The sequence below is a fragment of the Convolutriloba macropyga genome, chromosome 5 (assembly GCF_964194025.1).
Source record: "Convolutriloba macropyga chromosome 5, txConMacr16.3, whole genome shotgun sequence".
NCBI lineage: Eukaryota > Metazoa > Xenacoelomorpha > Acoela > Convolutidae > Convolutriloba > Convolutriloba macropyga.
The window spans coordinates 37,113,759-37,127,479 of NC_134472.1; the positions used below are offsets into that span (position 1 = coordinate 37,113,759).

Sequence of the window (13,721 nt, forward strand, 5' to 3'; positions counted from 1 at the left end):
ATGTGTTTAATATGTAATTTATGAGCATGTCATACATTATGGTTCACTATACTGCCTCCCTCTTAGAAAATGTGAGTGTTCCATTCACTCACACAGCAAGAGTTTCAAATGTCCATTTTCGAGTTCATATTCTTGTGCTTTTTCAATCCGGTACTTGTCATAAATATTACGGGCCTCCTCGTTTTCCATAATTTTCTTTGCTTGAAGAATGATTTTGAACATGTCCTCACGACCACCCTTGTCCGGATGACAGAGCATTGCCAACGTTTTGAAATCCTTCTGGATAGTACTGGTTGTGGCCCCCTGTGGCAGGAATTGAAGTTCATAAAAGTTTGGAGGTCGACTGAACGGGCTCTGCGCATTGATCGCCTCAAGCCTCCTCTGTGTGTCCTTCTTTGAGGTTTGCTCTGTTTTTACTCTACCCCTTAGCTTTCTATTGTCTATCTTGGCATTCTCCAACTCCCGAGCTAAGCACTCCCGCTCGTCCACCAGATCGATACATTCCCTTGTTTTTGATTCGGCTACATTTGGAACCTCCTCCAACTCTTTCTTCAATGTTTCCACCTGCCTCCTGCAGGACTCCCGCTGTTTTCCCAGCGTATTCAAGTTGCCGTTTGGTCTCCAGCAATTGATCACCTAATCTTTGACTTTCAAGTTTTAACTGCCGGAGCTCCTCTTCGAGTCGAGCCCCGGCTGTTCCCAGCATTTCGCTGTTGTCAATCTTCTTTTGTTGTTCCTCGAATCTGTGTTGCATCTCATTTAACTCCCCAACGCTAATTGCGGCTCCATCCACTATATTGGGTGGTTGCAGCTGCGTCAGTGGCACCACGTACTTTTTGTTTGAGGTTACTCCAACAATCCGATACACTTGGTGCCTGACTATCGACCTGACCTCGAACAACTCGGGTAGATAGTAGCAATAATCACCAATTTTTGGATCTGCCATTCCTACGTATCATGAAATTAGTCTAATGTATGAATCTCAATTTCTGCCATATCTGGCACAGATTTTGCCTTTTTTGTTTTAAAAACTAACATGTTTGTTGCACCATCACACCGTTCAACTGTCCTTTTTCTTGTCAATTTTTTTTTCTTTGTACGTTGTTTTAGATGATGAAAATAACCTAGTTCCCCCATTGGGTTAATGGGTTGCAGTGCAATTACAGGATTGGTGCCACTGCGTAGCATATCGATTGAAAGAAACACGCGTACCAAACAAAATATGATTTTAGATCCAATAAAAATAGTCATCAAACTGATGGTTTTTTCCCTGGCCACATGCCAGATTTGTTTCACTTCTTTACCCAAGTATTCAAAAATCAGCAATTCATGCCACTGATGATTGTACTCTAAGTCCGTGTTGAAATACTCTAGAGTCTCATGCTCATATAATCCTCCTTGTCTCAGGAAAAACTTTAAACTTCGAGATAGAACTATCTCGAAATTTTGCGTTTAATATGTAATTAATGTGCATGTCATACATTATGGTTCATTATACTATGAGTAAACTTTCAGCCAACAATATTGTTTTGAGTGAGCAAAAGTTGATACAACACTTCAAAGTGACGAATCAAGAGGGTGCTCCAGCAGATATAGACAACATGCAACTTGTTTGCAAACAAATTGCGCGAAACCTGAACACCACGTTTTAATTAATTTTTATCTTAAAATCAGCTACTCTTTGAATGCAAAACTGCAGTATGCCAACTATAACATAGCCGCCCTGTTTATGTGGTTTTTAAATGCTTCAAAGAATCAATGCTTTATGAGTGAATGCTAAGAAGTATAAACTTTAATATTGAAGAAGCGCAGAGTAATGTCTAAACTTTGATTGGATTTAAAGTTAAGCCATTTCCATTTAGATTTAGTTAAATCTTATTGGTTGAAAAAATGTATGAATTGTTGAATGAATTAGTTGTAGATAACTTGCTATTAGAAAGATTGGATTTGTAGAACTGAATTAGTAGAAAGATTTTGATGAGAAGATTTTGAAGGAATGAAGAAGAGAATTGATTGTTAGAAATATTATTGTTTTGGGATAACTGCTGGATCCACATCCTAAGACCTAAAATTTATTTTAATTATCATCAGATACTCGATAATATAACCAGAGATAATCAATATAAGTACGACGTCTATCATACACCTTTACGAAAAAGTACCAACAGTTACAACACATCGCGAGGAACTCTCAACATTGGTATCAAAGGCTGCTTCTCAACTGAATAAAAACCGGAAACCTAACGGAGCGAAAGTAAGAAAATCGAATTCGCCATAAAAACTTGGACTAGAAAAAAATTACTTGCAATCGAATATGAACTTCACCAAGAAATGGTCAAGATGGTAAGCAACAATTTGAATCGCATATTTCCAGCACTCTGCAGTTCAACAAAAACCAAAAATACCTCAGATTAATCCAAAAGCGTCCACCATTCCAGAGCAAAATGCATCTCCAAGCATCTTTTGACGCCGAAAAGTGACGAGTTTTTTGTAACCCAAAGTCCAAAGCGTATGCAACCTAAAGTCCAAAAAATCTCGACCAAACATTTTTTTCCGAAAGTTTAAACAAGTATCAATTTTCCGAATCTGATATTAACATAAAGGAGAAATTAGATGTCATGTTTGGGACTGCAGATCTACGAAGCTATTGCGACTATTCTCTGGCAATGTGCCAGTTTTGTTTATTGTTTTTTGCTGGAGAAGGTTATAAACTCAGATTTGTATTTCAAATTCAACCTATTGATATAAATAAATCGCGCCTCCTAAAATACGGGAGAATTAGGTGTTAGGGAACGGATTTTGTCGAATTTGTTTTTTCAATGGTGGTGATATATCAACTCAACACAAAACTGTTTCCACACACAGTAGCTTCATTTTTGGGGTCATATGCCAAAATACCGAGTGTAACATATAATTTCGGATTTAAAGTGATAAAAAAGTTTTCTTGTTTATTTTTAAGTTTACAGCGTTTGGTTCCCCCTAGTGGTTTCAAATGCTGGCCGCCTTCCTGTTAAATTTGTATTTGGTACGTTTTATAATAGAGGGGAATGGGCCAGATTGTTCCATTTTGTAGCCGTAGTTTGAAAAAAGATTTGTTTAAATAATTTTTCAACCGATTATCTTGAACAATGATTTGTTTTGGTTCTACCGTGATAATGATGTGCGATTGGTGGTTTCAAGTTTCTTTTGAGTAGTAGTTTTGTCGATGATATAATCGAAAAAGTTAGATCGGGCGTGGTTTAGTTGAGACTTGAATCCTTATTGTTGTAGTTTGAATCATAAAAGCCATTCTGTACAGAATTTTCAATTCCAAGAGCCATTCTGTGCAGAATAATTCTCAATGCTGACTGAACATTCTTTACTGGATTGAGTAACGATATAAAAAATTTTATTCCAGAAATTCAATGCCGTATAGCAGATCACGTTCGCGCAGTTTTTCCCGGTATGTTGAAATTATTTCTAATACTGTATTACTATTGCTGTAATAACGTGTAATTGTCAAGAAAAAGAAGTAATTGTCAAACGAAACACTTATAGGCGAAGTCCCATGGAGAGGCCTCGAAGTAGGTCAAATGATCGTCCCAGAATGTCGGAACCGTACAAGAGAGGTAGAAGTCCCTCTTGGTCACCAGATTTTGCCTCAAGGAGGCAAAAAGTAGAGAGACGACGATCACCAGATGAACATAATATTCAATATGACAGCTCGTCTGGTGGATACAGGTACCTTATTATTATTATTTACAAATTTTTTTTATTTAAAAATTAATTTTGGGGTATTTCTGTCAAGACAAACCTTGTACTTCCAAGTGTTTCAATGGTTAATTGTTTTCTCAATGAAATTGCATCAGTGAAAAAAGTTAGTGACAAGGTTCCATATTATCTAACAAGTCATTTACGTGGGTGTATAGGTGTAAAGAAAGATGTGCCACATTCTCTGCCCTGATGCAACTCTGGTATATATAAAAAAGGACCGTGTACGCCATCCGGCAACGATGGATGTAGGTCGGAACATAAGGGATGATGATTAGCACTTAGCGATGCAACTCTGGTAGTTTAGTTCCAGCTGAAAATTTTAACTTCTATTTTAAGGCATTATAGCTAATTGGCTAAATCGGACGTTACTTAAGAACTCTAAAATTGCTCTCAAATGTTGAGCAAGTCTTCGTTTTTATCAAATTATTATAAACCAGGTTTCGCTTATCCAAATTTTTGGAAAATAAGCTGTGATTCCTCTATTCATTGCAATAGATGGATTCCTCTATACACTGCAATGATTTGCTATAGAGCTGTGATTGAGCTGTGATTCCTCTATACACTGCAATAACTGGAAAAAACTAGACTAAACTAAAACTACCTTTGGACTGAACTCATGTGGGTCTAACAAACCCTTGGATTTATTTATGTTTAAATCCTAAAGCCTTTACTACTACTACTACTATTCAAGTACGGAAAGAGGGCTGATGTCTCCTGCTACAGGCCAATCAGTTCGCTCTGTCGCAGTTCAGAAGTAAAAAGGAGAATAATCGACTCTATTCGTGAATACTGTTGTCATCACAGCTTTTTTAGGAGCCAATACGGCTTCAGAAGTGCTAGGAACGCAACGCTCAGTTTCTCTTGTTTCTCAATTCTTTTTTGATAATAATAATTAAGACTTTAGAGCAAAATCTCATGGGTCCTCGGACCCTCAGTTTTAGCAGTTCTAAGCTCGTAGTTTAACAGAAATTTTTTCACTACTTTGCATTTGGTACATCCGCAAACAATTCTCGATGTACATGAGATATTCTCGTCATATTTATTTGAAAGTACAGAAAGTAAACTTGCTGACGATACACAGGTACGATTCTTGCCAATCAAACGGGAAATCCATTATAGTGCTCTACTTAGACGTCGCCAAGCCATTGGACATGGGTCACCGTCACTAGTTAATATTGGAAATCAAAGATTTCTCTCTTGGTGGAAATATAAAACTTTTTATCATCACAATAGAGAACAATATGTCACGATAAACAATCCTTTTTCTGGTCTATGAAATGTTTCTAGTGGCGTTCAGCAAGGCTCAAACTTAGGGACTGCTGTTCTGTGAGTGTTATCAACAACTTTCCAAATGTCCTGCCAGGCTTGGAAAGACATGTTTTCGCTAATGATTTCAAACTAATCACACACACAGCCAACCAAGGCTTTATTTTGCATCAATACTGATATAAAAAGAGTGGGCATTGAATGACAGGAAGTGAAATGAATATCAAAGAAAATTTGAGAGGCTCACTAATTATTGAAACTTGTGGCAACAGATGAGAATATGCCGAATTGTGATATCTGCTAACTTAAACTGAAAAACGCCAGTTGTGAGTGGCTGAAGCCACCAAAGCTTTTGGCTGGTCAACACAAATTTATGTTAAGAATGTTCTAATATTAATAAGTTGGATTAAAATGTTTGTTCCAATCGCTACCTACTGGTGTGAGTCGAACTCGAAAGACTGTAGATGACAGCGCCTGAGTGTATAATAGGTCAAATCATCATTTACATCTGGTGACTGAAGGAATTTAAACTTTTACCATTGGATTGTTACAGAAATCTCAGTTTGTTGACGCTCTCGTGATGTGAAATACTTCCCTGGTTTGGACTGGTCTGGTATTTGATTTTTACCCAATGGATTTTAGACGCAGATTTCTCAGGTTTTCGCAAGATAATGTGAATGGCGCCCATTTTTTTTGTTTTTTCCCCCGGTTACGTCTAGATCAAGTTCGCAAATAATACAAAACTTTGGCGAGTTATTAATGTCATTTCTTAGATGTGAGCATTTATCTCAACTTCCACCAATACATGCGCAGGAAAACTGTCAGGACTCAGGTGGGATAATAAATACTCGTTAATAGCTTAGAACGATATCAGACGAAGCACCGCAATGCGTTTCATAGACATTTTAATGCTTTTAGTACCCTTGAGCCCTGTTGCTCAATGAGCTTGGAACGTCAGAAAATTAATTTTAGATTTTTGCAATCATCGTGATGATGATGTATTTACACCTCTTTACACAGTGGTGGGAGATATTTCAAATGCGCATCAGCAAATTGGCGTTTTCAGAAGTTTCTTGAAAGTATCGAAATTTTCCTCTTCGCGGATGTACTGAGGCAATTTGTTCCATGTTTTGGGCGCTCTGACAGATAAAGCTCGTCCTCAAAGCTTTGTCTTATGTCTGGGCAAGCGAAGTAAGCATTTTCGCTTCTGTAATTGAGACTTTAGCAACTAAACAACATATTCTAAATACTTAGGCGCAATATCTTGTTCAATTTTATACATAAGCAATGTAACTTTGTACTGCAATCTTTCTGAAATTGGAAGTATTCTGAATCTGTATTTTTTCTGGAAGTTGTCGAGCATTTGCAAAACGTCGTAATCGAAAATAAACCTGGCAGCTGTTTTGCATTCGTTGTGATTTTTTAATGAGCAAAGCAGCAAAATTACAGTAGAGCGAAGCACAATAATCGAAACTTGATATTAAAAAGCAGGATACGACTGAGTTCTTGTGTTCAAAGTTGATAATGCTTAAGCGAAAAGAGCTTTGGTATCGCCAGACTTTTTTCACTTGACTTTGCAATACGATATTTGAAAAACGCCAGTTGTGAGTGGCTGAAGCCACCAAAGCTTTTGGCTGGTCAACACAAATTTATGTTAAGAATGTTCTAATATTAATAAGTTGGATTAAAATGTTTGTTCCAATCGCTACCTACTGGTCTGAGTCGAACTCGAAAGACTGTAGATGACAGCGCCTGAGTGTATAATAGGTCAAATCATCATTTAAATCTGGTGACTGAAGGAATTTAAACTTTTACCATTGGATTGTTACAGAAATCTCAGTTTGTTGACGCTCTCGTGATGTGAAATACTTCCCTGGTTTGGACTGGTCTGGTATTTGATTTTTACATAATGGATTTTAGAAGCAGATTTCTCCCGTTTTCGCAAGATAATGTGAATGGCGCCCATTTTTTTGTTTTTTCCCCCGGTTACGTCTAGATCAAGTTCGCAAATAATACAAAACTTTGGCGAGTTATTAATGTCATTTCTTAGATGTGAGCATTTATCTCAACTTCCACCAATACATGCGCAGGAAAACTGTCAGGACTCAGGTGGGATAATAAATACTCGTTAATAGCTTAGAACGATATCAGACGAAGCACCGCAATGCGTTTCATAGACATTTTAATGCTTTTAGTACCCTTGAGCCCTGTTGCTCAATGACCTTGGAACGTCAGAAAATTAATTTTAGATTTTTGCAATCATCGTGATGATGATGTATTTACACCTCTTTACACAGTGGTGGGAGATATTTCAAATGCGCATCAGCAAATTGGCGTTTTCAGAAGTTTCTTGAAAGTATCGAAATTTTCCTCTTCGCGGATGTACTGAGGCAATTTGTTCCATGTTTTGGGCGCTCTGACAGATAAAGCTCGTCCTCAAAGCTTTGTCTTATGTCTGGGCAAGCGAAGTAAGCATTTTCGCTTCTGTAATTGAGACTTTAGCAACTAAACAACATATTCTAAATACTTAGGCGCAATATCTTGTTCAATTTTATACATAAGCAATGTAACTTTGTACTGCAATCTTTCTGTAATTGGAAGTATTCTGAATCTGTATTTTTTCTAGAAGTTTTCGAGCATTTGCAAAACGCCGTAATCGAAAATAAACCTGGCAGCTGTTTTGCATTCGTTGTGATTTTCTAATGAGCAAAGCAGCAAAATTACAGTGGAGCGAAGCACAATAATCGAAACTTGATATTAAAAAGCAGGATACGACTGAGTTGTTGTGTTCAAAGTTGATAATGCTTAAGCGAAAAGAGCTTTGGTGTCATCAGACTTTTTTCACTTGACTTTGCAATACGATATTTGAAAAACGCCAGTTGTGAGTGGCTGAAGCCACCAAAGCTTTTGGCTGGTCAACACAAATTTATGTTAAGAATGTTCTAATATTAATAAGTTGGATTAAAATGTTTGTTCCAATCGCTACCTACTGGTCTGAGTCGAACTCGAAAGACTGTAGATGACAGCGCCTGAGTGTATAATAGGTCAAATCATCATTTACATCTGGTGACTGAAGGAATTTAAACTCTTACCATTGGATTGTTACAGAAATCTCAGTTTGTTGACGCTCTCGTGATGTGAAATACTTCCCTGGTTTGGACTGGTCTGGTATTTGATTTTTACATAATGGATTTTAGAAGCAGATTTCTCCCGTTTTCACAAGATAATGTGAATGGCGCCCATTTTTTTGTTTTTCCCCCGGTTACGTCTAGATCAAGTTCGCAAATAGTACAAAACTTTGGCGAGTTATTAATGTCATTTCTTAGATGTGAGCATTTATCTCAACTTCCACCAATACCTGCGCAGGAAAACTGTCAGGACTCAGGTGGGATAATAAATACTCGTTAATAGCTTAGAACGATATCAGACGAAGCAACGCAATGCGTTTCATAGACATTTTAATGCTTTTAGTACCCTTGAGCCCTGTTGCTCAATGAGCTTGGAACGTCAGAAAATTAATTTTAGATTTTTGCAATCATCGTGATGATGTATTTACACCTCTTTACACAGTGGTGGGAGATATTTCAAATGCGCATCAGCAAATTGGCGTTTTCAGAAGTTTCTTGAAAGTATCGAAATTTTCCTCTTCGCGGATGTACTGAGGCAATTTGTTCCATGTTTTGGGCGCTCTGACAGATAAAGCTCGTCCTCAAAGCTTTGTCTTATGTCTGGGCAAGCGAAGTAAGCATTTTCGCTTCTGTAATTGAGACTTTAGCAACTAAACAACATATTCTAAATACTTAGGCGCAATATCTTGTTCAATTTTATACATAAGCCATGTAACTTTGTACTGCAATCTTTCTGAAATTGGAAGTATTCTGAATCTGTATTTTTTCTAGAAGTTGTCGAGCAGTTGCAAAACGTCGTAATCGAAAATAAACCTGGCAGCTGTTTTGCATTCGTTGTGATTTTCTAATGAGCAAAGCAGCAAAATTACAGTGGAGCGAAGCACAATAATCGAAACTTGATATTAAAAAGCAGGATACGACTGAGTTGTTGTGTTCAAAGTTGATAATGCTTAAGCGAAAAGAGCTTTGGTGTCATCAGACTTTTTTCACTTGACTTTGCAATACGATATTTGAAAAACGCCAGTTGTGAGTGGCTGAAGCCACCAAAGCTTTTGGCTGGTCAACACAAATTTATGTTAAGAATGTTCTAATATTAATAAGTTGGATTAAAATGTTTGTTCCAATCGCTACCTACTGGTCTGAGTCGAACTCGAAAGACTGTAGATGACAGCGCCTGAGTGTATAATAGGTCAAATCATCATTTACATCTGGTGACTGAAGGAATTTAAACTTTTACCATTGGATTGTTACAGAAATCTCAGTTTGTTGACGCTCTCGTGATGTGAAATACTTCCCTGGTTTGGACTGGTCTGGTATTTGATTTTTACATAATGGATTTTAGAAGCAGATTTCTCCCGTTTTCACAAGATAATGTGAATGGCGCCCATTTTTTTGTTTTTCCCCCGGTTACGTCTAGATCAAGTTCGCAAATAGTACAAAACTTTGGCGAGTTATTAATGTCATTTCTTAGATGTGAGCATTTATCTCAACTTCCACCAATACCTGCGCAGGAAAACTGTCAGGACTCAGGTGGGATAATAAATACTCGTTAATAGCTTAGAACGATATCAGACGAAGCAACGCAATGCGTTTCATAGACATTTTAATGCTTTTAGTACCCTTGAGCCCTGTTGCTCAATGAGCTTGGAACGTCAGAAAATTAATTTTAGATTTTTGCAATCATCGTGATGATGTATTTACACCTCTTTACACAGTGGTGGGAGATATTTCAAATGCGCATCAGCAAATTGGCGTTTTCAGAAGTTTCTTGAAAGTATCGAAATTTTCCTCTTCGCGGATGTACTGAGGCAATTTGTTCCATGTTTTGGGCGCTCTGACAGATAAAGCTCGTCCTCAAAGCTTTGTCTTATGTCTGGGCAAGCGAAGTAAGCATTTTCGCTTCTGTAATTGAGACTTTAGCAACTAAACAACATATTCTAAATACTTAGGCGCAATATCTTGTTCAATTTTATACATAAGCCATGTAACTTTGTACTGCAATCTTTCTGAAATTGGAAGTATTCTGAATCTGTATTTTTTCTAGAAGTTGTCGAGCAGTTGCAAAACGTCGTAATCGAAAATAAACCTGGCAGCTGTTTTGCATTCGTTGTGATTTTTTAATGAGCAAAGCAGCAAAATTACAGTAGAGCGAAGCACAATAATCGAAACTTGATATTAAAAAGCAGGATACGACTGAGTTCTTGTGTTCAAAGTTGATAATGCTTAAGCGAAAAGAGCTTTGGTATCGCCAGACTTTTTTCACTTGACTTTGCAATACGATATTTGAAAAACGCCAGTTGTGAGTGGCTGAAGCCACCAAAGCTTTTGGCTGGTCAACACAAATTTATGTTAAGAATGTTCTAATATTAATAAGTTGGATTAAAATGTTTGTTCCAATCGCTACCTACTGGTCTGAGTCGAACTCGAAAGACTGTAGATGACAGCGCCTGAGTGTATAATAGGTCAAATCATCATTTACATCTGGTGACTGAAGGAATTTAAACTTTTACCATTGGACTGTTACAGAAATCTCAGTTTGTTGACGCTCTCGTGATGTGAAATACTTCCCTGGTTTGGACTGGTCTGGTATTTGATTTTTACATAATGGATTTTAGAAGCAGATTTCTCCCGTTTTCACAAGATAATGTGAATGGCGCCCATTTTTTTGTTTTTCCCCCGGTTACGTCTAGATCAAGTTCGCAAATAGTACAAAACTTTGGCGAGTTATTAATGTCATTTCTTAGATGTGAGCATTTATCTCAACTTCCACCAATACCTGCGCAGGAAAACTGTCAGGACTCAGGTGGGATAATAAATACTCGTTAATAGCTTAGAACGATATCAGACGAAGCAACGCAATGCGTTTCATAGACATTTTAATGCTTTTAGTACCCTTGAGCCCTGTTGCTCAATGAGCTTGGAACGTCAGAAAATTAATTTTAGATTTTTGCAATCATCGTGATGATGTATTTACACCTCTTTACACAGTGGTGGGAGATATTTCAAATGCGCATCAGCAAATTGGCGTTTTCAGAAGTTTCTTGAAAGTATCGAAATTTTCCTCTTCGCGGATGTACTGAGGCAATTTGTTCCATGTTTTGGGCGCTCTGACAGATAAAGCTCGTCCTCAAAGCTTTGTCTTATGTCTGGGCAAGCGAAGTAAGCATTTTCGCTTCTGTAATTGAGACTTTAGCAACTAAACAACATATTCTAAATACTTAGGCGCAATATCTTGTTCAATTTTATACATAAGCCATGTAACTTTGTACTGCAATCTTTCTGAAATTGGAAGTATTCTGAATCTGTATTTTTTCTAGAAGTTGTCGAGCAGTTGCAAAACGTCGTAATCGAAAATAAACCTGGCAGCTGTTTTGCATTCGTTGTGATTTTTTAATGAGCAAAGCAGCAAAATTACAGTAGAGCGAAGCACAATAATCGAAACTTGATATTAAAAAGCAGGATACGACTGAGTTCTTGTGTTCAAAGTTGATAATGCTTAAGCGAAAAGAGCTTTGGTATCGCCAGACTTTTTTCACTTGACTTTGCAATACGATATTTGAAAAACGCCAGTTGTGAGTGGCTGAAGCCACCAAAGCTTTTGGCTGGTCAACACAAATTTATGTTAAGAATGTTCTAATATTAATAAGTTGGATTAAAATGTTTGTTCCAATCGCTACCTACTGGTCTGAGTCGAACTCGAAAGACTGTAGATGACAGCGCCTGAGTGTATAATAGGTCAAATCATCATTTACATCTGGTGACTGAAGGAATTTAAACTTTTACCATTGGACTGTTACAGAAATCTCAGTTTGTTGACGCTCTCGTGATGTGAAATACTTCCCTGGTTTGGACTGGTCTGGTATTTGATTTTTACATAATGGATTTTAGAAGCAGATTTCTCCCGTTTTCACAAGATAATGTGAATGGCGCCCATTTTTTTGTTTTTCCCCCGGTTACGTCTAGATCAAGTTCGCAAATAGTACAAAACTTTGGCGAGTTATTAATGTCATTTCTTAGATGTGAGCATTTATCTCAACTTCCACCAATACCTGCGCAGGAAAACTGTCAGGACTCAGGTGGGATAATAAATACTCGTTAATAGCTTAGAACGATATCAGACGAAGCAACGCAATGCGTTTCATAGACATTTTAATGCTTTTAGTACCCTTGAGCCCTGTTGCTCAATGAGCTTGGAACGTCAGAAAATTAATTTTAGATTTTTGCAATCATCGTGATGATGTATTTACACCTCTTTACACAGTGGTGGGAGATATTTCAAATGCGCATCAGCAAATTGGCGTTTTCAGAAGTTTCTTGAAAGTATCGAAATTTTCCTCTTCGCGGATGTACTGAGGCAATTTGTTCCATGTTTTGGGCGCTCTGACAGATAAAGCTCGTCCTCAAAGCTTTGTCTTATGTCTGGGCAAGCGAAGTAAGCATTTTCGCTTCTGTAATTGAGACTTTAGCAACTAAACAACATATTCTAAATACTTAGGCGCAATATCTTGTTCAATTTTATACATAAGCAATGTAACTTTGTACTGCAATCTTTCTGAAATTGGAAGTATTCTGAATCTGTATTTTTTCTAGAAGTTGTCGAGCATTTGCAAAACGTCGTAATCGAAAATAAACCTGGCAGCTGTTTTGCATTCGTTGTGATTTTTTAATGAGCAAAGCAGCAAAATTACAGTAGAGCGAAGCACAATAATCGAAACTTGATATTAAAAAGCAGGATACGACTGAGTTCTTGTGTTCAAAGTTGATAATGCTTAAGCGAAAAGAGCTTTGGTATCGCCAGACTTTTTTCACTTGACTTTGCAATACGATATTTGAAAAACGCCAGTTGTGAGTGGCTGAAGCCACCAAAGCTTTTGGCTGGTCAACACAAATTTATGTTAAGAATGTTCTAATATTAATAAGTTGGATTAAAATGTTTGTTCCAATCGCTACCTACTGGTCTGAGTCGAACTCGAAAGACTGTAGATGACAGCGCCTGAGTGTATAATAGGTCAAATCATCATTTAAATCTGGTGACTGAAGGAATTTAAACTTTTACCATTGGATTGTTACAGAAATCTCAGTTTGTTGACGCTCTCGTGATGTGAAATACTTCCCTGGTTTGGACTGGTCTGGTATTTGATTTTTACATAATGGATTTTAGAAGCAGATTTCTCCCGTTTTCGCAAGATAATGTGAAAGGCGCCCATTTTTTTGTTTTTTCCCCCGGTTACGTCTAGATCAAGTTCGCAAATAATACAAAACTTTGGCGAGTTATTAATGTCATTTCTTAGATGTGAGCATTAATCTCAACTTCCACCAATACATGCGCAGGAAAACTGTCAGGACTCAGGTGGGATAATAAATACTCGTTAATAGCTTAGAACTATATCAGACGAAGCACCGCAATGCGTTTCATAGACATTTTAATGCTTTTAGTACCCTTGAGCCCTGTTGCTCAATGAGCTTGGAACGTCAGAAAATTAATTTTAGATTTTTGCAATCATCGTGATGATGATGTATTTACACCTCTTTACACAGTGGTGGGAGATATTTCAAATGCGCATCAGCAAATTG

The 13,721-nt window shown here is 37.4% G+C and overlaps 1 protein-coding gene across 2 annotated transcripts in view; it reads left to right on the plus strand.

Annotated features, from left to right (window-relative positions):
* The window catches only part of LOC142339991 (serine/arginine-rich splicing factor 7-like), a 447,863-nt gene that overhangs the window by 424,733 nt on the left and 9,409 nt on the right, over positions 1–13,721 (plus strand). For both annotated transcript variants that reach the window (XM_075390377.1, XM_075390378.1), the window contains exons 2-3: positions 3,396–3,442; positions 3,538–3,720. In XM_075390377.1, the coding sequence (XP_075246492.1) occupies positions 3,405–3,442; positions 3,538–3,720 (221 nt within the window). In that variant the 5' untranslated portion in view covers positions 3,396–3,404. The remainder of the gene's footprint in view (positions 1–3,395; positions 3,443–3,537; positions 3,721–13,721) is intronic.